Below are 26,667 nucleotides of genomic sequence, written 5' to 3' on the forward strand. Positions count from 1 at the left end.
AGTCCGACTCTCAACCCACGGAGCCGCCCAGGAGCCCCTGGGCAGCCCATTTAAAACTGCAGCCCCCCCCCCCCACCCCATGCTCCCTGTCCTTTGCCCTGCTTTGTCTTTCTCCCAATAGCAACGAATGTATCTCACTTTTGTCCATTTCATCCATACAAGCCCATGGGATGTAAACTCCATGTGGATACTGATGCCTTGTTCAGCGATGTGTTCCCAGTAACCTGATACAGGGAAGTCCTCAAAAAGTATTTGTTTTATGAATTAATGAAGAAGTCTTTGCACAAATGCCAGCCCTTATTATTTCAGTGCAAATCTGCGGCACGCTCTACCCTTTGCAAAAATCCCTTTGGGGACATAACTGGAAAGGAAGAGAAATCAGCCAGAAGTAAAAGGGAACTTTTAAAAAGATTTTTGAGTAACCCTTTACACCCCAATGCGGGGCTGGAACAAACTTACACTCCCCGCCTCAACCCCCCATCAAGAGTGGCATGCTCCACGACTGAGCCAGCCGCACTGAATAAAGCTGGGGTCCTGGTGTGTAAATACCTCGTCCCAGGTGCTGGAGTGTGGGGCTGTGTCACCCACGAACCTACTCAACAACTACTGTCACGTAGGCCGCTCTCCGCACAGCTTCCAGTCCCGGGCCGCGGAGTCGGAGCTCCAGCGGCGCGGTCCCGAGGGCGCAGGGGCGGGGAGGTGGGCGCGCGCGGGGTGGGGGGGTGGGCTGTTCCGGGGCCGCGGGGCGGGAGCGCGCTCAGGCCACCCAGCGGCCCAGGCCACCCGGCCCTGCTCGGCGAGCGCAGCATGGCGGGCCCCGCGTCCCGGCGGCGGTTGCGGCGGCTGGCAGCGCTGGCCCTGCTCCTGGCGCTGGCCCCGGGGCCCCCGGCAGCCTGGGCCGGGCAGGTGCCGCGCCCCGCCGAGCGGGGGCCCCCGGTGAGGCTCTTCACGGAGGAGGAGCTGGCCCGCTACGGCGGGGAGGAGGTGAGCGGACGGGAGGCCGCGGGGGAGGCGGGGGCTCCGAGCTGGACGCCGGGCCTGCGGGCTTCCTCCCTCCGGACAGACGGCCGCGCAGGGACCCGGGGGGTCCGTCCGAGTCGGGGCTGCGCAGACTTAGCCCCGGCCCTGAGCCCGCACGCCCCGGCCCGCGCTGCCCCCTGCCTGCCTTCCGGCGAGCGGCTCCCCTGAGATGCGTTTCGGCTGGTGATCAGCCCCGGGAACCTCGGAACTTTGGGGGGTTTAATGTTAGCATCCGCTGGGGGCAGACCCTTCCGCCTCCTCCGCGGAGTGAGTGGCGGGGGAGGGAGAAGGGAAGTAAAACCTGGGGCAGACCGAGGGATGATCTAGGCTTCCCTGCACTTCCTGCCCCGACCTCAAACCCACTTTTACTGCCTGGGCTCTCGGCTGAGAAAGAGCTGGGGAGAGGGCAGAGGGGGAGACCGGAGGTTAAAGACACCCTCCCCCCCAACAGACCCACATCAGTCAATAGTCTGGAGGCGTCCAGGAAACTCCTCACAGCACCCCCTGCCTTTGGGCTGCTGGGGTCCAGTGTGATGATGCGGAGCCTGGGAAGATGCTGCACTCCCCGGTAGAAGGGCCATAGTGGGGCCAATCCGGGAAGAGAGGGGGAAAGTTTGATGCACAGATCACAGAACCATAGCATGTCAGCATTGATAGGGAACCGACGTCCTGCTTTTACACACGGGGAAACTGAGGCATGCGCCAGTTAGGGGCAGAACGAGGAAGGGACCATGTCCTCTTGTTAAAACCCTCCAGCCTGGGATCCCTAACCCCAAGTTAGCTGGCCTTAAATAGACCAGGTCTGAAAGGGGGACAGGGGGAGGGTGGTCAGAAACTTGGCCCTTAGGCAGTAATGGCTGGTTTGAATATCACTGTATACAGACGGTGGTCAGAAGCCCGAGTGGAAGAGAACACAGAAGGAGGGAGACAGGGATGTGACTAGATGTTAAGGGAAACAGAGAACCAGATGATACAGGATCCAGGAATCGTTGCAGAAAAGAGTTAACGCAGCAAGCCTACTCTCCTTAGGAAGGCCCGCTGGCAAGAGTGGCTGTTGGCTTATGTCTGGAATTCCAGGGTGTTCCACACTTCCCTAGCAGAGGAGGGTGGCTCACTCCGGGCTCTTTATACTGTGTATTTATGTTGAACATTGCTGGGCAGAGAGGGCCTACATGGCCAGCTGCCAGTAAAAACCTTGGCCTCTGAGTCTCTAATGGGTAGAGACTAATGTTCTGGGCAGAAACATCGCGCACGTGGTGCTGCATTGTGTTGCTGGTGGAAGAGCCCTGTGTGTGACCTCTCATGGGAAGGACTGAGCATGAGGAAATCCACCCCTGGATTCCTCTAGACTCTGCCTGTGTCCTTTTCTCTTACGATCTCGTATCCTTCTATACAGTTGTAATACATCTGAGCTCTGAGTACGACTGTATGCTGAGTTCTGTGAGTCCTCAAAGTCAGTCTTGAAACATGGGGGCGAACTTGGAGACCCCTGGCACAGAACCCAAGAGAAGAGAGAGTTCAAGGTCGAGGGTACTTGTAGCCACAGCTCCAGGGGCTACAGGATGAGGACAGAGAAGAGATCCTGGGTTTTGGGGGTTTTTTAAAATTTTTTATGCTGACATTACGGATACTTAACTAAGGGAAGGAAAGAGGGAAGCTTGAGTTGGGAACAGGTTAAGGAGAGAAGTGTTTTGGGCGTCTATAGGCAGACAGAGGAAGAAAGTCAGGTAGGAGAGGGGCCGATGAATACAACTGAGTAGAGCCGTGCTGTTCCCTGAGCCACCCTGGAAGGTTCTGGTTTATGCCTGTTGTCTGGGAAGAGTTACTAATGGCACACCCCCTTCACTCTCAGGAGTGTCACTGTTGTGTGACATTATACGGTACCCGAGTTAGAGCTTTGTACCTTTGGATCATGCCTGGCTACCACTCCCTATTCTTCGGGCTGCGAGCTCTTTGGAGTCTTCCCAGCTGTAAGATGCTTTTATCAGTCAGGCCGGCCCAAGCCACCACCACCTCTCACCGGGATTACTGGATTACTGCAGGGGCTCCCTGGTACACCTGAAACAGAAACAGTAGAAAATAACATATTTGGCTTATTGCAAGGAATTGGTTTATGTGATCATGGGCACTGGTCAGGCAAGTCTGAAGTCCATAGAGCAGGCCAGAATCCCCTGGGCAGTTGCTGATGCCCCAGCCCACCTGAGGAATTTCTTCTTCTACAGGGAAACCTTAATTTTGTTCCTAAGGCCTTTCAACTGATGCAGTTAGGCCCACCCCAATTATTCTCCTTTACCTGGAGTCAGCTAATTATAGATGTTAATCACAACCACACAGTATCTTCATAGCGACACCCAGATACTGTAATTGATCAAAGTTGGCACATAAAACTGACCATGACAATGGCCATCACAAGAGTGCCTACTCTATGTAGGGATTGTGTGAGGATTAAATGAGATGGTGATATGCAAAGGATAGGCCTGCAGTAATCTTAGCATAGTAAGCCGTTATAAATCTTAGCTGCTACTTTTGTTAGCTTATTACTAAAGTTATAAGCAAGAGGCAGTATAACAGGTTCATAATCCTCTTATGCAATTCAAAAATCAAGCTCTGAACCCAGAAGAGGTTTTTTTTTTTTTTTTTTTAAGATTTTATTTTTAAGTAATCTCTATGCACAGTGTGGGGTTTGAATTTACAAACCTAAGATCAAGAGTTGCATACTCTACCAACAGAGCCAGCCAGATGCCCCACAAGGTGTTTTTTTTTTTTTTTTAAGTCATTTAATAGCAAAACCCAACCTGCTCTGAACTCCTTTGGTGACAGAACCTTGTCAGCGCCGACACAAGTCTGTTTATAATGTTCATGTGCTGTCCTTAGTGTGAATACTCATGTTCATGTTTCCTGTGGAAATGTTCATAGAGTTGGTTGCGGGGCGCTGCCTCGGACCCCATAGGGAAGACGAGTGAAGTTGAGGATTCTCCCTGGTTCAGAGCGGATGTCATCCTCCACCCTCCAAGTGCAACACGACTTTTGCCATCCTCAGAAAATGTGTTTTCCGCCTTCACTGCATGGGAGGATACCAAGGGCAGAGAGGGTCCCCTGCCGGCCCCCACCCCACCTGATTTCTGGGCCCGGGGCCAGATGGTGCCCGCTCTGTCAGGCACTATCCTCACCACTTTATTTATTTATTTATTTATTTATTTTTAAGATTTTATTTATTTATTTGATAAGAGATCACAAGTAGGCAGAGAGGCAGGCAGAGGATGGGGGTGGGGAAGCAGGCTCCCCACTGAGCAGAGAGCCCGATGCGGGGCTCGATCCCAGGACCCTGAGATCATGACCTGAGCCCAAGGCAGAGGCTTAACCTACTGAGCCACCCAGGCGCCCCTATCCTAACCACTTTAAAGCACCAGCTCATTTAATGACCACCACAGCCTCACGAGGGAGGGGCTGTTACCTCATTTGTCATGGAGGAAGGAGGCAAGGGGAGGTGAAAGGAACTTGCCCAAGGTTACACAGTGGGGAGTCCTCAAGGTGAACCAGGCGCTGCTCCCTCAGGCCCGAACAAGGAAAAGCAACGACCAAGAGCGCCCCTCTCCGGCCTTGCGCAGTCCTAGAACCGTGCCAGGCAGTGACCTGCCCCACGGGGGTACCGGTTCTAAGAAGATACCCGCGTGCCAGCGTGCCGGGAAATGTAGTTTGGCTGTGGGAGTTTATTTGGTGTGACTCTGGGTCCCGAGCTGGCTGAGGCCCCCTGGGCTTCACGGTTATTCTTCGTAGATGGAATTTGCCTGTTCTCAGCACCAGCTGTCCTCGGAAATCTGTGCTAAGGTCAGGAGGTGACAGGGTGACATTTGTTTTCTGCTTTTCTAAAACTGAATGATAGGGAGGAGTAAGACTGTGCTTCTTCCAGAAAGATCATTCTGAAGAGACATGAAGAAGATACAGACAGTGAAGGCGGTGGGGTGGAGGCCGGAGAGTGAGGAGAAACCGCCCTCTCTAACCGTGCAGTCGACGGGCGGCTTGTAGACGGCTGTGTCCGGGCGTACTTCGTGCACCGTCCCCCGGGACACACACCCACAACACAAGTTCTGTCAAACAATGCTTCTTCTTTCTACGTATGATGCACCCCAACATTTTCTATTTTCTGTTCCATTTTAAACTTTTCCTTTTCTACTTCATTAAAAAAATTGGTTAGTAAGTCACTAAGTGAATCCACGATCCATTAATAGGTTACCGATGCCACGGCGGTCAGAAAAGAACCCGGCCTCGGATCCTCGGGGGGGCCCCCGTTATTTCTGCAGAAGGAAACATCTGCAGCAGTTTCCCTCTTTACCAACGAGGGCCTTTGGCTCTGTCCTTGGCCCCCGGTTCAAGGGCAAGGTTGAAGGCTCAGGGGCCCGCCGTCCTGCGTGTACCCAGTCTCGGGCCTCTCCCTACCTCTTCGCCCTGCTGCCTCATCTGCCCTTCCGTGGTCGTTCTCGTGGCCCTTTCCTGGCACTGCTTGACAGCAGGCGGGGAGGAAGGCCAGACGGTGAGGCAAGTCCAGACCCCGAGGAGAAAGGCGAGGCCTCATTCATGCAGGGCTTCCCCTGGTTCCTGTCCATCTGGGTGCTTCTGACCCACTCTGTGCCTCACTGGTGGTCCTGAGTCTTGTGGATGAATTTCCCAGGCCCCCCTCACCCTGTCCTGGTCCCAGGCAAGTGCGCTGTCTTCGTGCTGTGTGGCCCCCAATGGGGCAGGCCAGGGAGTGGAATGAGCTTGGGTTCTAAGGCTCCAGAGACTGCTCTGATTCCCGCTGGGACTCGGGGCAAGTCTCCCAACTCCCCGGCCCGGACAGCTGCATCTGGAAAATGAAGGTATTGGATAATCTTCAAGGCCCTTTCAGTTTTAACTTAAAATGCCTCTAGAATCCTTATCTGTCACTTGGGAGGTACATTTTTTGTCTGTCAAAATCTAGATTAAGGATCCGGGTAACTAACAAACTGCTAAGGGCTTCATATCTCTTGCCTTGGTTAATCCTCACAACAACCTGGTAAGTGGATACTCTTAGAATCTTACTACAGAGGGGGAAACTGCGGCACAGAGAGGTTAAGTAATCTGCCCAAGGCAGCACAGATTATAAGTCGTGGCTCAAACCCAGGTCTGTTTGGCTCAAACCCCGGTCTGTTTGACTTGAGGTGACTCCTCCTGTGGGCTCTTGGAAAAAGGTCTGTTACTGCAGACCTGCTGTAGAGATGAAAAAAACGAAGCATCCTTCCAGACGGATGAGAGGGTGGGGAGCCCGGTGGGAAGCTGGTGATGAGCATGTGTGTCTTTATCTGTCTGCAGGGACATTTGTATTTCGGAGTCTGCATTTCTGCAAGACTTCCACTCACCCTCTGTCTTCTCAGTTGCCTGAGTTACCCCCGGGGCCTGGAAACCATGCCCGCCGCTCTGCTGCCAGTGGACTCCCAGCTCCTCAGGCCTGGAACGACCCCTCAGCCCCACTCCCAGCACACTTGACGTTTAACCGATAAGGCCATTCCTCTCTCTGGAATGTCTGTAACAACATTCCTTTCTGCCCCTTTGCTGGGACTTCTTCTTTGCCCCAACACCTTCAATGTATGGTTTCACGAGGAGACAGATATTTAACTGTTGGAGTGGAGAGTGTTAGTGATAAGATGCATGTGGTTCTAGTTTATGTACGTGAATGTCATGTTTCTATGCCTCTTTGCATGCAAGGAAGGAGTTACGTATTCAAGGAAAAGCGTCAGGATGGAAAATATGACCAAATGCCATGGGTAAAATTATAACTGTTAAAATAGTGTTTAAATTGAAATAAGATGTAACCCCACTTGATAAGCTATTGAAGTCAAGAAATACATAATCACAGTGAAAGAAAGGCCATTTAAAAAAAAAAATAAAAAAAGCAGGCTTCTGGCTGGTTAAGCCATGCCTTTTAAAATGACCCGTATTGGAGTGCTGGCTGACTCAGTACGTAGAGCGCACAATTCTTGATCTTGGGGGTGAGTTCAAGCCCGACATGGGTGTAGAGATTACTTTTTTAAAATCGTAAAAAAATATTTAAAATAGGGGCACCTGGGTGGCTCAGTTGATTAAGCCTCTGCCTCTGGCTCGGGTCATGATCCCAGGGTCTTGGGATTGAGCCCCAACTAGGGCTCTCTGTTCAGCGGGTAGTCTGCTTCTCCCTCTCTCTCTGCCTACAGCTCCCCCTTGTGCACGTGCTCTCTCTCTGCCCCCCTGTGTCAAATAAATAAATAAAATTAAGATTAAATAACTCTTGGTTGAGGTGGAGCACATCACCAAGACAACGAAGTTCTGGATACTGTCTGTCCGGAGGTGATAGAGAGGTAATAACCAACCATTCACTGAGCTCCTGCGCTGGGCCTACTCTGTGCTCACCTACGCTGTGTCCTTCAGCGTGCCTGCAAGGTCATTGGGTGTTATCCATACTTAACGGTCAGAGAAACTGAGGCCTGTGAAGTTATGTGATGGTGAGATACATTTCCTCGGTCGAGTCGCATACCTTCCCAGAGCCCCAGCTCCTCTCTCTGTGAAATGTAGTCATGAAAACTTGACCTTAAGCCCCACAAGGGCAAGAAGTTTAAGGCCCATGCCTAGAGGAGACCAAGCAGTGTGCTCTCAGAAATCTAGAGCTTCCTGTGTACCCAGCTGCAGCAGCCCCCTTCACCCCAGCCTAGGAACCGATGCTTGGTGTCCCCGTACCCTCAGTGGGGCTGAGACAAAGGAGGCCTGGTCTTGCGTGTCCTAGAACGTGCCAGTTGTCCCAGCCCAAGTCCACCCTGATGGTAGTTAGGAAATTCATGCCATCTGTTTTTGCGTTGTTCTCTTCGGTGGTGGTGGGAGGGGATAGGAATTTGAAGATAACATTTTATCCCTATAAATACAGCAAAAAATATACTATGAGACTGTGAGCACATTGGGGAGACAGCATTGCTTGTATATTTCTAGCACTGTAAATGGTTTTTTGAAGAACAGATTGCTTACATTTTTAATAAGTGATGACATTGTTCGTGTACTTTGGTCCAGGAATATAACTCAACAAATTATAAAGTAGCTAATAGAAAGATCTTCGTAATCCTGCCATTTATGGTTTTAAAGAATTGGAAAGAGCCCAAATACTCAAAGTAGAAGAAGAGCCAAACCAACCGGTACACAGTATCACTAATATAAAATAGTGCTGTGCTAGTGACAACCATTTTGGTTATTTCAATACATGGGAATGTTTATAGGAAGCAATATTACCTGTAAGAAGCAAAATATAAAATTGATCATTTATACTGATTGCATCCATGTAAGTACATTAACCAAGATGAAAGGAGATTTGGGTTGATTTTAAAAAATTCACCGTTTAACATACTTTGAATTTTTATCTATGTAGATTTGCTTTGGTCCCTGGGATTTTCTTTTCTTTCTTTCTTTCTTTTTTTTTCCCCCCCCAGAAAGGTATTGCCATGGGCTTGTCATGATACTTTGTAACTTTTCCTAAGTCTGTGAGTGGATGTGACATTGGGCAGGCAGGGGCGAGCTCCTGATGGGCGAGCTGGCTGAGGACTGGCTCAGGGATGACCGCTTTGTACCTTCGGCCGCTGCCGTCTGCACAGCCTGTGGTGGGAAGAGATGTCACCAGCTTGGGCTGGAGAAGCGGAGATCTCCAGCTCCCTCCAACAGCTTCTCTCCTGCTTTCTAGGAGGATCAGCCCATCTACATGGCAGTGAAAGGAGTGGTGTTTGATGTCACCTCTGGAAAGGGTAAGTGGCTCGGCTTTATGAATCCTTACTTCTGGGGAGCTCGGCAGCCAGAGTGGGCACTGGATGTGTGAACAAAGGGAGGGGACACTGGCCAGGTCCTTTTCCCTCAGACGGAGATAACATTCTTCGTCAGTGTTGTACTTCCACAGTGGTTTTCTAATGATGTCACGCTCCTGCTCAAAAGCCCTCCATGGCTCCCTGCTGCCCAAGTCATCAAATCCCAACTTGATGTTTTTACCATGGTTGAAGCAGTGAGGAAAAGTGTTGCTTTGCAAGGTGTTGGGATCGCAGAACATGACAGAACATTTTAATGTCACTTCATGGTTTCTCTAGTGGTAATTACCGATGATATCATGGCAGTTTTGTTATGGTTCATTGTTACCCGATACCAAACAAAAGATGCTGAACCGAGTAGACTTGGCTTCCACCAACATTTAAGAAGACTGAGCATTCTTCCTGTTTGCATTTTAAATATTTTTAAGAGATTGTTTTCACTCTAGATTTTTAAAAAATCACCTGTCAGTCCAGCATGTGTGACTTATTCCAAAGTCTGCATTAGTGGAACCCAACCTGACGGCAGGGGCTGGCTTATTGGGCTTCATGTCTTCTCTGCTTCCCCTCTCCGTGGGCCTGGAGCCTTCGGCAGCACCGGATTGGGCTCAGAAGCCCCCTCCCCCACCACAGACCGTCTCCTTGCTGCCTGGCGTGCATGTCCACACTCACGACTTCTTCCTTCTTCTCCACTGCAGAGTTTTATGGACGAGGAGCCCCCTACAATGCCTTGACTGGGAAGGACTCCACCAGAGGGGTGGCCAAGATGTCTCTCGACCCCGCAGACCTCACCCATGACACTGTGAGCCAGATTATGAGCCTTTGTCAAAATGTCCCCCCTGCCTTGGCCATGGCCTTTTTCACCTAGGCAATAGCAAAGCTTCCTAATTAGCCTGTTGATCTTCCGTCCACTCAGTGTGGCCAACTGTTTTCTTGAAATAGAGATCTTACTATGCCACTCCTACTCAGACACCTCCCAGACTCCCCAGTACCTGCAGAGTCATGCCCAAGCTCCCGTGAACTTGGGACCTTCACAGTTTGGCTCCAACCTGCCTTGGTGGCCCCATCCCTCTTGCAGTCTGCACGCGCCACCCCCAGGCTCGTAGGTATGCTGTTGGTCTCGGACACCCATTCCGCAGGCCGCTCTGGGCACGAACAGGGTTGAGAAGCAGAGTATCCCCCATGTTCGTAGTCCTATGAAAGAGAAAACAGCATTGACAGAAGCCATTTGAGGGCCTCAGAAATCCCAGCAGGGGGGCCGGCATTCACCCAGCTGTGCTCAGATGAGTCAGACTCACAAACCACAACATCACAGAAAGATTCAGGAGCCAAGGAAGGGGAAGGGTGTCTGAATCTGTCACGGGAGAGGGGTAGAGGGCCATGAAAAGAACGTGGGTGCAGACTGCGTAGCGTGTACCCGACCCTGCCCCAGACTGGGTGTTCTCTGGAGTCATGAATTCCCACCTCAGTCAAACAGCAAAGGGCTCCTGCCCCACCATCCCCCTACACACAGGGGTGGTTCTCGAAAAGTCAGTTGGTTGTTGAGATACGTTGTCGCCAGCATTAGGGGTGTGGGGGCAGGGGGGTGGGGTGGTGAGAGTCCAGTGCAAGGCATGACTCACTCATCCCGCCCCCCCACCCCTCCCCCGTGTCGCTTGGGCTTTTCTCCCCAAGACGGGCCTCACGGCTGAGGAGCTAAAATCCCTAGACGACATCTTCACCAAAGTGTACAAAGCCAAGTACCCCATCGTGGGCTACACGGCCCGGAGGATTCTCAACGAGGACGGCAGCCCCAACCTGGACTTCGAGCCCGAAGACCAGCCCCATTTTGACACAAAAGACGAGTTTTGATATTCCATCCTGGGATCGTGTTCCTGATGGGGGGCGGGGCAGGGAGACCCTCAGCTGCCCGAGCCTCTGGGCACCCGGACCCAAATAAAGCAGACATTGAACCGGGAATCCTGAATGCCTGTTATAGTCCTTGGTCGAGTGTTCTGTCCCCATGGCACCCCCCCCACCCCCGCACACTGACCAGGCGGGTCAGGACGGTGGGGCCAGGAGCGCCCTCGGTGTCACCGTGGAAGTGACTGACTGCTTCAGATTTCTGTTTTCTTGTACTTGAACCAGATTCACTGTGACCATGTTTACTTTAGAATAAGCACGAAAATAAACTTATTTTTCACAAGAGAAGATTCTTCCCCACACGCCCTCTCCTTGAGGCCGCATCTGCTCCACGGGCAGGGGCAGCCTTGTGCGTGGGCCGCCCCTTCACAGTCCTGCCTGCGGTGTCCCCACCCCTGAGGGGCCGTCCTCGCCATCCCCACCGGGGGAAGGCACAGGGAGGGTGCGTGGGAGTGGGAGCGGTGGGGAGGGGGCGCCAGCGGGGCTGGCTCGGCACTGCCACCAGGACAGAGTGACCCCCTGACTGGCTTCAGCCCCATCTGGGCTGGAAAGTGGTGGCCAGGGCCTTGTGGCCGGAGCCTGGCCTGGACGTCACCCCAAACTTGGTAAGGTCCATGCAACACGCGGGACTCGGATTAGATTCCATAAGGATTTCCTTCCTTTTGAGGGGGGATTTTTCCCCCTCTAAGGGACACTGGCCCTGTCTGAAGACATTTTTATATGTTTGTTGTCACAGCTGTAGGATTCTACTGGTAGCTCGTGTTAAACAGCCTACAGTGCACAGGACAGCCCTCCCTCCCCAGACCAAGAACCTCTGGCCCAAAGGGTCTCGTGTGTTGAGGCTGAGAAGCGCCACGTTAAACTCATCCTGGAAATTTTATAGTAGAGATGAATTTCTTTGACAGAAACTAAATAGCATCTCTTCCCAAGAGAGAATTTTTACATTAAGTGGAAGATGCTCCTAAGGGGACTGACTGTTCAAAATGCTGATGCTGGGGCCCAGCCCCAGGGCCCCAGATTCCAGATTTCTAGAACATGGCCCGGGAGCTGCATTTTTAATGAGCACCCTCCCGCCCCCCTCCCCCCGGGAGACTGTGACATGAATGGGCTGGGACAGACTTTGATAAACATTACCTTCTGTCTCACCTGTCACCTCAGGGAGAACCTACCAGAGCCTTTCTGAGGACCAGGCTTGACCTCTGCCTTGTTCTTCCATGTGTGCAGACTAGAGACTCTCCCGGTGAACTCTGGAGTCCCACTCAGAAGCTGGGAGCTTGGTGACCACCCACCCAAGAGTAAAGGGCCTGGAACTTATCAGACCGGACTCCTTGGCCTGGAATTCAGAAAGTCCTTCATGTGGCCAAGGTAGTCTGTACCCGGACATGTGGCCCCAAAAACAAATGACACTTGAGTGCACACAGATGGTTACAAGTTTCTGGAAACACCTGAGCGAGGACTTCTTTTACCAAACACCTGCAACCCACTTCCTGCCTTATCAGGCAGTGATGGGGGAGGAGTCCCTGCCTTAAAGCCTGGGCTGCAGGCTGGGAACTTTCCAGGACCACTGTCCTCCCCACGCCCCCTCACCTTGATGTCCCACACCCCACAGCAAAGCATGGTTTCCCTCAAGGCTTCAGGCTCCCCACTCCTGGGGCAGTTCTGCCCACTTCGCTGCCCTATACCCCAGCAAGGGGCTTCTCTGAATCAGAATGTGTCTCATTCAGAGATTCTAGGACAGAGCACACAGAAACCCAGGCGGCCTGGAGAGGCCCCACACAGGGTGCGCGCAGCTCAGGGAAGGGAAACCCAGCTGGCTTGGGGATCGGCGTCACGGTGTGTCTGCAGGACCCACAGCCCACTGCCCCATCTACCCCTGCTCCCCTGCTCCCACACTGGCTTGTCATGTTTTCTTTGCTTTCAAGGCTTCTATCCTTACAAGACTCTGTTCCGACCCACCTCCGGGATTCCTTATAGCTTAGCACTCACCTGCTTGGCTATAACTGCCTCCTTATGAGCCTGTCTACCCCAAACAGGAGAACCTTGACGGCCCAGCACAGACCCTCACTGACATGGCCAACCTTGCTGGACTTGCCAGCGTTGGCACTGAAAACCCTGCACCGCAGGAAACCCCGCAGTCAGGAGCAAAGCTGGGGGACCAAACTGCGCCAACCGCTGAGGCCAGGCCTCCAACCAGCGGAGAGACTCCAGACATCATGGGAGGCCTGTGCCAGCTTGGGATGAGGAAGGAAGAGAGGAGCTATGATTCCTCACCCAGGAGAAGAGGAGGCTGAAGGAAAGGCAATGGGAGAGTGGACAGGGGTTGTGCTCTTAACCAGGCCCCACATAAGTTCAAGTTCAGTCTCTCAGAGGGGACGCTCCACGCCCAGTCTACAGTAGGTGCCCTCACAGCAGAGTGTCGTTGATACTGATGGGATTGGTTAGCTCCTTTCCTAAGTCTAAGTTCCTTCCAGGAGGAGCAGCTCGTCCGTGGCCTCTCTCGGGGGCCACGGAGCTCCCTCTGCTTCATGTTCCCTTGTACCCCGGGGTGCTGCTCAGTTCCCGCCCTGCCGCCACACAGACCTTCTTCCCAGGCAGGTGGCACAAGCCAGCTCCCTTACGTAACAGAGAAGAAGGGGCTTAGAGGCAGAAAACGGGGCCCTGAAGCGAGGAGCCCTGTTCTCCGTTTAGAAAATAAGACCATCAGGCACTGAACGTTCCAGAAGGGTGAGTGCTGGAGCTGACCAGCAGCCCAGGTCTTAGAGGTGAGCTCATGCAGAGGGCATCGGTCAAGCTGGGACCCCGGACAGGAAGGCCTCCAGACTCAGACCCCTCGGTCCTTCTCGACACATCTACCATCTACTCCATCATTAGCTTCTAGGGGAAAAGCGAGGGTCTGAATATAGCGACCTCCCCCTCCGCATTGGCTTCCTTCAAAAGGCTGCTTCTCAAAGCCCCAGTCTCCAAAAACCATGGCCTGCTGGGGGCACTGTCCATTCCCGAGGTGCTTCTGCAACAGGCCGAAGCTGGAAATCCATGCCTAGAACCCAGTCTCCACCAGGCACAGAGGGCCCTGTCCCTGGGCCCACTCCACGGATCGCTGTGATTCCTAGAGACCACCTACAGGGCCTGACTCTGAAGGAGGGCAGCTTGAGGGCACAAAGGCTGCACAGGCTTCTCCAGGAAGGGCAGGCAGGCTGCCTTAGGGTGGCAGGGAATCTGGCAAGGCAGGGGTTGGCCCTGCAGACGTGCACCCAGGACATGCCACATAAGCACGGCCTTAAGAATGACCACGATGTGTTGGTCACCTCTGATGCCCCATTCGCAGCCTGTCGGCCCCCCACATGTGGTGGTATCTCTCAGTGCCAAGTTCAGCCACTTTCCCCTGGGCTTCTCTGCCAAGCGAGCCGTCTAAGCCATTCTAGGGCACTCCAGCCGGCAAGGGCAAGGAGCTAACGTCCCGGCCCCCCGGAACACTCCTCCACCAACAGGGGCTGCAGTCTGCAGAGGCCTCCCCGCACTGAGGCTCGTTCTTTGGGCTCCTGAGAGGGTCTCAGGTGGGACTGAGCCCCAGCTGCACACAGAGGTGATCCGCTCAGTAACGCCCTGGACCTGTGTTACTCCCCTCAGTCCCCTGGGCCTCAGCCCAAGGATCATTTCCCAAATGTCTGTCCCTGCGCACCAGCCCCTAGCCAGCAGCGGCACAAGCGGGTAAGACACAATTGACTTCCTCAGACACCAATGGATCGCCTTAGGCCAAACCCGGGTTTACTAGTAGCACCTCACACCTGTGCACACTTACCAGTTTCCTAAGTCTCCTTCCTGCGACCACAGCTGTGTAAGTAATGACCCCCAGAACTTACTGGTGTGCAATGGCTCCTCCTCGTGCTCGGAGGTGCAGTGGCCAGTGACTCTGGGAGGGCGCCGTTGGGGATGTGGGTCCGTCCTGGCTGTCTGGGGCCTCCGCCTGAACGAAGAAGCGGGGCTTGCTCACATTTCCCGGGGGTGGAGCCGGTCCTGGGCCGGAAGTTCCATTCCTCTCCCCGCATCACTTCGCACGCAACTGGGCTGTCCCTCCTTTTGTGACCCGACCTCTAGCGTCAGACAATGTCACCTCCACACCTCATGGCAGCCACAGAGCCCGCCCAGGGTCAAGGCACACCAGGCCTATTTGGGAAAATATGACCTGCCACAGGCCCCTTGCTCCTGATCTCACGAGATTCTTACAAAAGGAAATACTCTTGTTTTCAGGTTTCCTGTGTTTAGCTTGATTGCCCGGCACGTGGCAGGTGTGCAGTCCATTGCTTTCGTCTCGTGGGGAGAGACAGGTTTCAGGGTCAGACTGACGGGTACGAGTCCCCATTTCATCTCTTACCGCCTCTAGAGTCCCAGGTGAGTTGTTTAGCTTCCCAGAGCCTCAGTTTCCTAATGTTTAAAATGAGAGCCGAAACTCCCACTTCACGAGGCTGGTGCTAGCACCGGACGTTGCCATGTCGTAATGCCCCGAGCAGATTGCTAACACCTGCCAGGGGCCACTTCTCTTTCCTCTTCCCCTCCCATTCGACTCGGGACTGAATGCTTCTCAGACTTCCCAGCAGGTTCACAGACCGACATGAGAAGAAATTGTCAGTTATGCGTCCAGGGTCTGGGCGATGGGCTGGCTGGGAGAAATCAGGGTGCCCAGCTTCAGCCCATTCTCGTCCCCTCCCCAGATACTTGCCACTCAGCCCAGAACTTTGAACAGTAACCCAGTTCTGCTGATGATATCTCCCTCCCGCAGTTCAGGCTCTTTGGTGTCTCAGATGCCCTAGAGATTCTCCCAGAGTCCCAAGGGCCGTGGAGAGACATCTGCCCACCTCCCCCAAGAGTACTGCCTGGACCACTGTCTTGCTGCCCGAGGCCTAATATCAGGTGTGCCTGGGGTGTGCCCCCTGTGGTGCAGCTCCCCACCACACCCGATGGTTTGGGTGCCTGCCGACCATTTACTTCCCCTGGGGTTGGGCCCTGCCTCACACTCTAGAAGTTAGGTGACTTCCATTCCAGAGGATGCCTTACTCGCACATGCTGTTCCCTCTGCCTGGAAGGCTCTTCCAACTAACTGCCTACTCTGTCACTTCCCTCTTGCTTACGTCACCTACAATACCTTGTCCTGGCTTAGATACCATCTCATCAAGGAAGCTTTCCCGGACCCCTCCCTGCCAAGATGGCGCCCGCATCAGCACCGATTCTGCTGCCCCACGACAGTGTTTTCATTTGTCATTCTTGCCACCAGCCCTGTTCTCAGCTGTCTCACCACCACCTAGTGCAATGAAAGCCCAGCACCTTCTGCTTGATAGGTGAGTGAGAGAATGCACTGGTTCTCCCACACGTGGGGTACCCCTCGCCTCGGTGACCCCCCTCACCCTTCACTCGCGGATGTAGGTCCGAATTCTGGGCCCCATCCTGGGCCAGCACCACAATGCCCAGCCCTGACCAAGGTCTCCAGCAGAGCCCACTGGGCATCACCTCCTCCTGGACCAACCATGCCTGAGCCTTTCCAAGGCCCTGTCATGTGGGCAACATACAAAAATAGTCAGTGGTTCCCCTGGCAACCACCACGGCAGATGGTAACGGACAGTCTTGGAAAGCTTGGAGGCCGGGAGGAAAAGGAAGCCTGCTCCGACTGGTAGCTCTCCTGTCTGGGCCGGGCAGGGGGCCATCCAAGCTGCCTCTCCTCCCCTCTTGGCTTCCTGGGGACCACCTGTCCTGAAGCCCAAAGGGAAAAAATGGGCTAGGTGAGTTGCCCACCTGCCCATATCATATGCATCCCTGGCAGTCCCTGTGTTGTGCCTCTGTCCCCTCCCGGTGGGGTCAGTGAGTCCTCCTCTGGCTGCCTGGCCTTATGCAGATGAGGTCACCAGCAGGAGACTCAGTCTTGCTGCCAGAGGCCTCATTTCAGGTGTGGCCATTGTGCCAAGCTGTCCCAGGCCTCACCCGGAGCATCTGGGTCTCTGCCCAAGTCTTGGGCTCCCTGGCTCTCGGCTCTACTGGCCCCCTCTCCAGCCAGGCCCGCGGCCTTGTTCTTGCCGGGCCTCCCCCATGGCGCAATCTCAGCCCCGCCTGAGCCCTGCTCCTGTCGCCACCGAGCTCCCCTCCAGGATGAGTGTAGGGCTTGGGGCTATGTGGGCTGAGGTTCCAGAGGCCCTGGGGTTTGGGATTCAGGGGGCAGGAGCTGCCGAGGGTGCCAGGAGAGGAAAACAGAAGAGTATGGCTGAAGGGTGAGGCCAGAGGGAGCTGCTGACCCTCTGCAGGCCGCTGGGCTCTAGCCGAAGCCCCCAGAGGGAGAACCAGCAGCTGAGAGAGGAAAGGGCGAGGCAGGACTCGGAATGAGCTGCTGAGGCGTCCGCAAAGGGAAGCCCAAGGTTTCCAGGGGGCAGGTGGTGGATGTGGCCCTACTGGGCGCTGGCCTGGCCTGGCCTGCTCTCTTCCCAAGAGCCAGCCTTTGCCTCCCCCACTCACCCCCTCGTCCTGGGACAGTGACCTTGCCGCATCCTCCTGGCTGTGTCACCCCCACTCGGCCCAGCCCATTCCTGAACTTGCCCCTCGCGGCTGCCCCTGCCTCCTCCGCCCACTCACCCCACTACTTCATGGGGCAGCAGGCCTCTTGCCTGAGTCCCCTGCCTGTCAGTGGCCTGGCAAGCGTGGCACTTGCTGGTATCTTCCCAAGGGAGGCGGTGGGGCCTGGGTCCACCTGCGGGAGCTCACAGCTGAGGAGGCAGCCACAACCACCCCAGAGACGGGAGAGGCTAAGAAGGGCCTTGGGACCAGCGATGCCCACATGGAGGGCAGCTGAGCCATGGCTGGGGGCCACTGGGGCTCACGTCTCCACATTCCTGGTGCCACTGCTCAGGGCTCCCAGGTAAGGGTTTGACCTCCCCACTGAGCAGCTTCTTGCCAGCTAGACCCCAGAAACACATCTGTTCCCCTCCTGCCTGAGCCCACTCAGCCTCTCTTTCCCATTTAGTCATGACCTTCCCCTTAACCGTCAGCCATAATCCTCTCTCTGGTCCACATCACCACATCCTTTCTCACCATCCCCTTAAAGCTCAGGCAGTCTCTTTTCCACAGCGTATTAATTTCACCAGATTTCACATATCCATTCCCCCACCAAGCGTCTGTGGACTTTATGCCCACTAGGTGCACAGCACTAGGCCAGGTCTTGGGGCTGGGGTACGGTACGAAGACAGGAAAATAAATGCAAGGATTGTCCTTGCTCTTAAGGATTTCCAAGGAGAGCGGTGGACTGAGCTGCAAAGAAGTTTCCCTGACCCCAGCAGCTGCTGACCTGCGGGGACCCCAGCCACAGGGTCCTGGGCGTGACAAGGTGGGTGCATGAGGCTGCGGAGGGACATTGGGATTTTCTTGGATCTATGACCCACAGTGACCACTTGCATGGGACGACAGTGCCTCCTGGTGGTTGATTCATGGAACTCTCCAGCAGCTGTTCTGTAAAGCCCAAAGGATTAAGCTCTCAAGAGCTTCTATTTTTGGTTCCCAATATTTCCATAATGAAATGCTAATAGGAGCAGCCAGAGGGCTTCTCAAAGGGCCCGAGAGCTGCACGGCTGAACTCCTGTGATCTGCAGCTATCTGCTCTCCAGCGGTCAGACTGGCGCCTTGCTCTCAGGTGCGGGTCTCTTTTCCATTGGGTTGGACCCAAGGGTCTCAGGACAGTGGCTCTGTTCTCCATGACGAGTCTGGCCTCAGAGGGAATGCTGTGTGCACATTCAGCGTGACGTGTTGGAAAGAACACTGGGTCCAGGGTCAGGAGGCTTGGGTGCTCGCCCCACGTCAGCCGCTAACTCACAGCGAGAAAATAATCACGGTGTTGATTCAGTATTTACTGAACCAGCCTTTCAACAGGAGCTTTAGGTATGCTGGTCCTCACAACACACCTCTGAGGTTGGGGCTATTATTTCCATGTTAGAGGGGAAGAAATCAAGACATGGAGAGGTTAAGGAAGCTCACAATGTGGGGGTGCCTGGGTGGCTCAGTGGGTTAATGCCTCTGCCTTCAGCTCAGGTCATGATCCCAGGGTCCTGGGATCAAGCCCCACACTGGGCTCTCTGCTTGGCAGGGAGTCTGCTTCCTCCTCTCTCTGTGCCTGCCTCTCTACCTACTTGTGATTTGTCTGTCAAATAAATAAAATCTTTTTTTAAAAAAAAAAAAAAGCTCACAATGCATGGCAGTCAGGACTCGGACTCACGGTTCTGGAGACCAGCTATGCTCCACTGAATTATGGACCTAAAAGAATCAGAAACCAGAGGCAGGATCCACAGAGCGCTGCTTTCAGATGTTCCCCGGGTGGCGGTGATGTGGAGTCACCTTCAGAATCGATGGGCCCCCCAGCTCTAGGCTTCACTGAGCCCAGGGCCATCGGGGGTTCGGGAGGTGAAGGTATGAGGAGGAAGGGTTGGGCCCTGATCCCCACAGGTGTACAGCAGAGCACAGGCACAGCGGAAACCACCCCGAGGGCAGAGAGACCCTCCTGTCCTGCCTGCGAGCCCATCCACCTGGAAGCGGAGAGCATCTGCCTTCTACAACACTCTCCTCCGTGCTGTGCCACATATCCCACAAATTCATAGACCCACGATGTTTTACAACTCATGGAGAACCACTTTTTTGGGGGGGGGGTACAGCAAGCCAGCAGTGGGGAGAGGGGCAGAGGGCGAGCAAGAGGGAATCCCAAGCAGACGCCGGCTGAGCGTGGAACCAGACATGGGGCTCAATCTCAAAACCCTGAGATCATGACCTGAGCCGAAGTCGGGTGTTTAACCCTCTGAGCCACCCAGGCGCCGCACCCCCCGCTTTTAGAACATTTTATATTTTTAAATTGGTGCATTTGGCAAACTCTTATTGAGACCTACTGTGTGCCTGGCACTGGGTTAGGTCCTGAGTCCGTGGTGGTGAAGGAAGCCAGCATGGCCCTGCCCTTGGGAGTCTGCTATCAGGAGGAGACAGGTGATAAACACACGATTCTAAAAAGCAGAATCACACGCCATGATACGGGCTGACAGGAATGACAACACAGGGGTTGGGGAGCAACAGGGTGGCAGGGGCCCTAATTAGGCAGCACGGGCTGGGAGAATCTGCCCGAAGAGGTGACATTTAATGGAGACCAGAACTGCGTTTTTAGCTTATACCTTCCATTGGAAAAGGACTTCCCCGTGCTCAGGCACAGAGCCTGCTTCTCTCCGAGTTCCTGGGATCCTCCCGCTGGACAGGGGAGCAGGCATTGTAACCTTCCCTCTGCTGGATCACCGGATGTCCCTCCAGGGATGGAGAATTTTGAGCTTCTTTTTGAGAGAAGATCTCAAAGCAGGGGCTGTCTTGGGGATGGGGAGGTAATGGGGCCCAGGACCCGCCAATTCAGAAATCAGAGAGGTCCCAGGCAGTCGGAGCCTTGAACTCGGCTGTGACACGAAGAGCGGAAGTCAGCTCTGACAGGCACGGGGCAGGACTCACACTCCAGTCTGCAGGGAAGGAGCTTGGGGTCTGTGTCCGCCACCCACCCCCCCACTGCGTGCGCGCGTGCATGCGCGCACACACACACACACACACACACACACTTGCACGAGAACACACTCCAGCTCAAGCTCACGGCTGTGCTGATCTTCTCATTCCCCCCTACCGTGGTGCCGGAGCTGACACTGGGCGGACCACGCATGGCTTTGCCAGCGGCCGCCTGTTAGCAATCCGAATCTCAGAGCAAATCTCAGAGCAAATCCCTCCATGCGAATTTCAAGAGCACCTTTAGGGCTTTCTTAAGAAATATGAGTACTTTGGCTTTCATTATTACATCAGATAAAAAAAACAATTCAAAGAACAGTTTTCATTTTCTGCTATGATGAACAATAAAACCAAGTAGAAAAATAAGAGTGTATTAAAAAAACAGATACTCAAGTACTTCTCAGAGGTCTTATACCCATTTTCTTCACTACATGCATACTCCTACAAATGACTCCGTAATCTACTATGAGAGGTGGTTCTTCACCTATGTAAGGGACTATATTCCATATTGAGTGAACAGTATGGAAATGGATCTATGACTTTAATTTGTGCTTTTTCTTTTTTTTTTTCAAGTAAGAGCAACAGTAAACATACTGAAGTTCCTGTTTGTCCAGATCCTAAGCCTACAGAACAGTGGTTGTTACAAACACTATCCGTCATAGCTAATAATCAAATTAATGTGCATTTATCAACCTAGGAAGAAAAACTCTATCATGTGGCAGAACTAATTCTAATCTGATAATTGACTGGACTTCAGTCACCTGTGACATGGTCAAGAGAAGGGAACTGGGACTACTAGGTTTGTAATGACCTCACTTACCGATGAACCATCTCTGAGCCCTCACTCCCACCACCCCCCCTCATTGAAACCCTGCTAAAAATAGCAGCCGCAGTCTATCTTCCCCCTCCTGTTAATCTGGCTCTGGAAATGTATTTAGGCTCCAAGTTCAGATGAGAGAACTTGCAAGCAGGAAAGAGTTCACTAGGGCACGCCCACAAATAGAGGGCGCTGGAAAGCTGGGGGGCACCTGCCGCTCCCTGGCTCCCTGTTTACCTCTGGTTCCTCTGGAGGCTCCGGAAGTATTTCTTCAGCCCAGCAGCACCCCAGAGACGTCAACACCGGCGGGCACGTGTCCCCAGTCTGATGCCTCCGTCTCCACCCAGGCAGGGAGCTTCCCGCAGTTGCCACCTCTATGACGCATTTTTGGCATTCTCTGCCATTGGTGTCAGGTGACCCGAGCCATTTTCTGGCCTCTGGGGGCCTTTTGTGCCAGAGCGGACTCAGGGAAGAAGGGCAGAGCCAGTTTCGTGAACCCTGCAGGTGGTCAGTAGCTGGTGGCCCCTGGGAACAAAGGGAGACCTCCGCTCCCCCCGGGCAGGCTTCTGCCTCTCCGGGAGAAGGGACAGTGAGGAGAAAGGGGACAAGTGCCATCTCAAGTCCAGGTGTGTCTGGCCCACCTCACCCCACCCCTGCCTCCTTGCTGAGCTGCCCCTTACCCCAGCCTGGCCCGGCTACACAGCGCACCCGGGAGATGAGACCATGGGCTCCTCTATGGCTCGCAGTGCCCCTGGGAGGGTTTGGGGAAGGGGTGGTTGTTCTGGATGTCTCTCTGTGAGTGCAGTCTGGCCCTGCCTCAAGGCCAGGCCAGAGCAGAGGTCTCTGGAAGACCCACGGCACAACTAAGGCACAGCCCCGTAGCCACCCGCCCCAGCAGCAGCCCCACAGGGCTGGCCAGACAGCAACCATGGCCTGGAAAGGAGAACCATGCAAGTCCTGTGTAGGAAAGTCCAGCGGATCGTAGACACTGAGCTAGCCGAGGACACCCAGGTGAGAGCTCTCGAGCGAGGTGGCCAATGTGAGCAGAGCTTGGTGGGGAGGGCGGGAAGCTGGGCAGAGTTGGGAGATAGATGGCGGGAGACTTTATTCATTTATTTGACAGACACAGAGCACAATCAGGGGGAGGGGCAGAGGCAGAGGGAGAAGCAGACTCACCACTGAGCAAGGAGCCGATGGAGGACTGTTCCCAGGACCCTGAGATCATGACCTGAGCCCCAGGCAGACCTTAACCAACTGAGCCAGGTACCCCTCTTAAAAATCTTTCATGGGGCACCTGGGTGGCTCAGTGGGTTAAAGCCTCTGCTTTCGGCTCAGGTCATGATCTCAGGGTCCTGGGATCGAGCCCCGCATCGGGCTCTCTGCTCAGCAGGGAGCCTGCTTCCTCCTCTCTCTCTGCCTGCCTCTCTGCCTACTTGTGATCTCTGTCTGTCAAATAAATAAATAAAATCTTAAAAAAAAAAAAACCTTTCATAGCTACCAGCTCTGTTGATTCTCAAACATCTGGGACCCCATCTCCCTTGCAACACAAGTCTGGAATAAACAAAAAATGGTCACATGAACAGGAATTAACAGTCTTTCTCGGGCTTTGTGTCTCCCTCAGCCCCTGTGTAGGGCCTCTGAGCTCAGGAGCTGGTCCTTCCCTTCCAGCTCCAACTTTCTGAGGTGACATTTGCAACAACTGCCCTCAGTGTCCCCAAAGCTCAGGAAGGTGCTACCTCAGGGGATGGAAGGAGCATTGGGGTAGATGGGGCACTGCCCATGTGGGTACTGGCTCCCACAGGCTGAGCCAGGCAGCCATGGTGCCCGGCACCCTTCCTTTTTTATTTATTTAAGATTTTTTTTTAAGATTTTTTTTTTAAGATTTTTTTTAAAGATTTTATTTATATATTTTACAGACTGAGATCACAAGTAGGCAGAGATGCAGGCAGAGAGAGGAGGAAGCAGGCTCCCCGCTGAACAGAAAGCCTGATTCGGGGCTCAATCCCAGGACCCTGGGATCATGACCCGAGCCGAAGGCAGAAGCTTTAACCCACTGAGCCACCCCAGAGGGGAGATGTCCTGCCTCTGCCCGGGGCCATATCAGGTCTGACGCTGGTGGCCTTGGACTCCCTGGGTCTCACCAAGGTTCTCAGGCAATCAGCCTGCCCTGTCGTCCCCTCAGGTACAAGTCCTTAGGGGCCAGGCTAGAAGCTGACCTGAGTGACTACCAGCAAGTGGTTCCCCGAGTTTTCCTTCCTCCTTTCCCTCCCCAAGAATGTGCTCGTCACCCTTGGCTAAGACCATCTGCCCTTTCTCTCGGGATAAATGCTTTCTTTAAAGACACCTGTGGACTCCTGGTGTCCTAACTCACAAGACATGTCTGAATCTCATAGCAAATCCTTCTATGTGTCAGTGTTATTATCTTCATGTTATGGGTGGGGAACCTGAGTCCCTGGACATCAGAGGATTTGCCTGAGGTCACACAGGGCTTCAGAGCCCTAATACCTGGTCAGTCCCATGTTCCCCTCCCCATGTCGTGCTACACATCACCCCCCAGCTGGACAGAGGCCGTTTCAAGATGGCCTCCCCGACGGTCCAAACCCAGTGGGTCTAACATGGTGTCTTGAGGTATCACAGCAGTGACTCCCTCCCCAGAACCCGCAGCAGAGTCACCTCCAGGGCTTCCAAAACACAGATGCCAGGAAATCCTGACATGCTAGGTCCGGGGGAGCCCAGGCAGAGCAGCTCTATGGCTGATTCTCCCCTGAAGACGCGGCCACCAATACACACACCACCTTGCGGTCTGCGAGAACGCGGCTTACCTTCTACTCAGATTTCTTCCGCAAGGCACACCACGGCCTTCTCAGGCTTCGGAACACCCCTGGTTTGACCCGACTCCTCGCTTGCCGCCAGACAGAAAAGGGTGGAGGCCTGACCCAGCCTGTTCCCCAAGCAGGTTAAACAGAGTTCACAGTTAGATCTTGTTCAGGAAGCTCTGAGGCCCGGGCTCTGAGGAGGACTTGGATCCTGGTCAGGGAGTGCTGGGGAGTGGCCTCAAGGGACGGATGGCCGATGCCTGCTCCGAGGGGGATGAGGGCTTTCCCGGCATTGAGGAGGGATGAGGTGTGAGGGTCAGAAGGCTCTAGAGCTGAGCTGGGGAAGGGGAATCTGAGATTCCCAGGCTTTGCACGCCTGGCCTTAGCAGCAGTGCCCGCCTTCCCTGAGCCCAGCCCAGGCAGGGAACTTGGCCTCCTGCCCGCCTTCTACTCTCATTCACTGGGCTCCCAGCGCTGTGCGCAGGAAGGGAGGTGGCCCTTCTGGGGGGCCCCTGCCCCGGTTATTGCAGAGGATGACTGGGGTCGAGAGCCTGTGGGGAACCGTGACACAGGACAGCACGCTCCTTGAACTCCTATCGCCAGAAATCTTCTTTTTTTCCTTTAAGATTAATTAATGAGAGAAAGTGACAGAGAGAGAGAGAGAGGGCGCGCGCACACAAGCAGGGGGAGAGGCAGAGGGAGAGGGAGAATTTTCAAGCAGACTCGGTGCTGAGCACAGAGCCCAGACACGGGGTTCGATCTCACGACCCTGAGATCATGACCTGAGCTGAAACCAAGAGTCAGATGCTTAACTGGCAGCCACCCCGGTGCCCCATCACTGTCTCTTTTTAAGTGGTTTCATGTTTACAAGCTTTAAACAATTTATTCAGTTAAAAAAAAAAAAGACAAAAAAAACCTAATTGATGACTGCCTTATTTCTTTTCCTCCCTCAACGTCGAGAATTAACTAAATGGGTCCGTTCCTGCCCTCTCCTCCTTCCTCCTTCTCATTCAAACATCATTTTTTAACATTTGCTATACACCAGGGGCTGAGGACAAGCTGGTTCCTCCCCTAAACTGATGCCTTTGCTCTGGGCCCCCTCTGGCTGGCTGCCCAGGTCCCACTGCACGCCTCCCTCACCTCGACCGACACCACCACCTCTGGGAAGTCCTGGGGGGTTGCGCCCCCACACCAGGTGCCGCGTACAGCCTGCCAAGTATCCGGCATGCCTCTAGACCCTGTCTGGCCCCGGCTGAGGACTGTGACCTGCCTTCCTGGGAGCAGGGACAGCTTCTGGGCTCTTCCTTTCTCACTCTGTCTCTCCCCAAAGAGCAGGAATCCCTTCTCTTCTTCCCTCTGGATACTTGGACTACGGTTCTGACCGACTGTCCTGAGGTCCCAGGGGAAGGGACCCTGGGGCCCAGAGCAGGATTTCCGGGGGAGAAGACTCAGAGCTGTCCCTCGCCCCTTCCTCTCTGTCACCCTCCCACCTCAGCCTGGCGTGTACAGGGAGGCCACCCCAAGCGGGCTTTCCAGGATTCTGGCTGGCACAGAGGGGTTGCTGACCGAGGACACGGAAGGCACCTCCAAGGCAGGGAGAGCCCAACCAGGAGCACTCCGGGATGGCTTTTAAAATGGGTGTAATGAGGAGAACCTGGGAGTTTTTGCAGGTGGCCCCAGGGACTGGGGAGTGAGGGGCTGTGTGGCCCAGTGGAGGAGGCAGGGCCCAGCCTGACCCTCCGGTCAGTCAAGTAACCTGTGTTTTTATCAGGCTGCCGTGTCTGCTTGCATTTAGAAAACGGGTTTCTATAGCCTCAAAGATTAGCAAACCATCAGCTTATGGAAAGCCCACAGCGCTCCTCTGCTCAAATGAGCCTCTCATCGCCAGTCAGGGGCTGCGGCCCTGTGACCTCAGACGGCAGCCCCAGCCCTCTGCTGCTGTGAGCTAGAGAAGGCAGGTCCAGGGCTAGCTCAGGGCCACGTGCGTAGGAAGTGCTGATGAGAATCAGATCAGGCCGGCGGAGAGAGATGGGGCCTGGGTGCTTCCGCTGCCCTTGGACTGGGGTAGGGGGTGCTGGGATCCCAGATGAAGGAAGAGAGACCTTGCCGAGGAGTCCAAAGACATGGGTTTCGGTTCTGGCTACCACTCAACATCATGGGGCCCCAGGGACCCAAAGCAGATGACTCAATTTCTTTATCCATGGGATGGAGGTGGCACCCTCCCCCCGCACCTGCAGGTTATACCGAGGAGCTCCGTGTGCTTCGAAAACGGTCAAGTTTTGCTGTTCCTGTGCAAGGTACTGCTACGGCTCTGTGGCAGTCAGGGCCGGGGCTGTCCTGGGGCATTTGGAGCAGTTCCTGGACTGGAGCTTCTGAGTTGAGCTTTACGAAAATCAGAGGGTCACTGGCTCAGTGATGGGCAGGGGGTCATTCGGGAGGTCATGCCCATACCCACCATCCTTGGTACCATGTGGGCTTTTGGAGGTTTTGTTAAAAAATGGAGTGGGTGTCCCTAGGCACCCCGAGATGGCTTCAGGGCCCTTAGGAACAACAGAGCTTTTCTGTTAGGCACAACATGAGGCCTTTGGCATCAGCCCCAAGACACAAATTTCCTTTTCCACCCTTCAAGCAACTGAACAAACCTGCCTACCTTCAGGCCAAGGGAAGCAGGGCAAGCTGTGGCCTGCCTCGTCCCCAAGGTGACAAAGAACCAGGGGTCAGGAGGACAGTGAGTCCCAGGATG

General features: G+C 54.3%; 1 protein-coding gene and 1 long non-coding RNA gene across 10 annotated transcripts in view; one reads left to right on the forward strand and one right to left on the reverse strand.

The window, feature by feature from the left end:
• Positions 1–792: 792 nt before the first annotated feature.
• Positions 793–10,802, forward strand: NENF (neudesin neurotrophic factor). The gene is made up of 4 exons (XM_059412629.1): positions 793–984; positions 8,732–8,792; positions 9,542–9,645; positions 10,518–10,802. The coding sequence occupies exons 1-4, from the start codon at positions 808–810 to the stop codon at positions 10,692–10,694; spliced, it is 519 nt and encodes a 172-aa protein (XP_059268612.1). The 5' UTR covers positions 793–807; the 3' UTR covers positions 10,695–10,802.
• LOC132025411 (uncharacterized) overlaps positions 9,652–26,667 on the reverse strand; it is a 109,100-nt gene continuing 92,084 nt past the window's right edge. For all 9 annotated transcript variants that reach the window (XR_009406569.1, XR_009406568.1, XR_009406566.1 and 6 more), the window contains one exon: positions 9,652–10,037. This is a non-coding gene — a long non-coding RNA (uncharacterized LOC132025411). The remainder of the gene's footprint in view (positions 10,038–26,667) is intronic.

This window comes from Mustela nigripes, chromosome 10 (assembly GCF_022355385.1).
Source record: "Mustela nigripes isolate SB6536 chromosome 10, MUSNIG.SB6536, whole genome shotgun sequence".
In the NCBI taxonomy this organism is placed as follows: Eukaryota; Metazoa; Chordata; class Mammalia; order Carnivora; family Mustelidae; genus Mustela; species Mustela nigripes.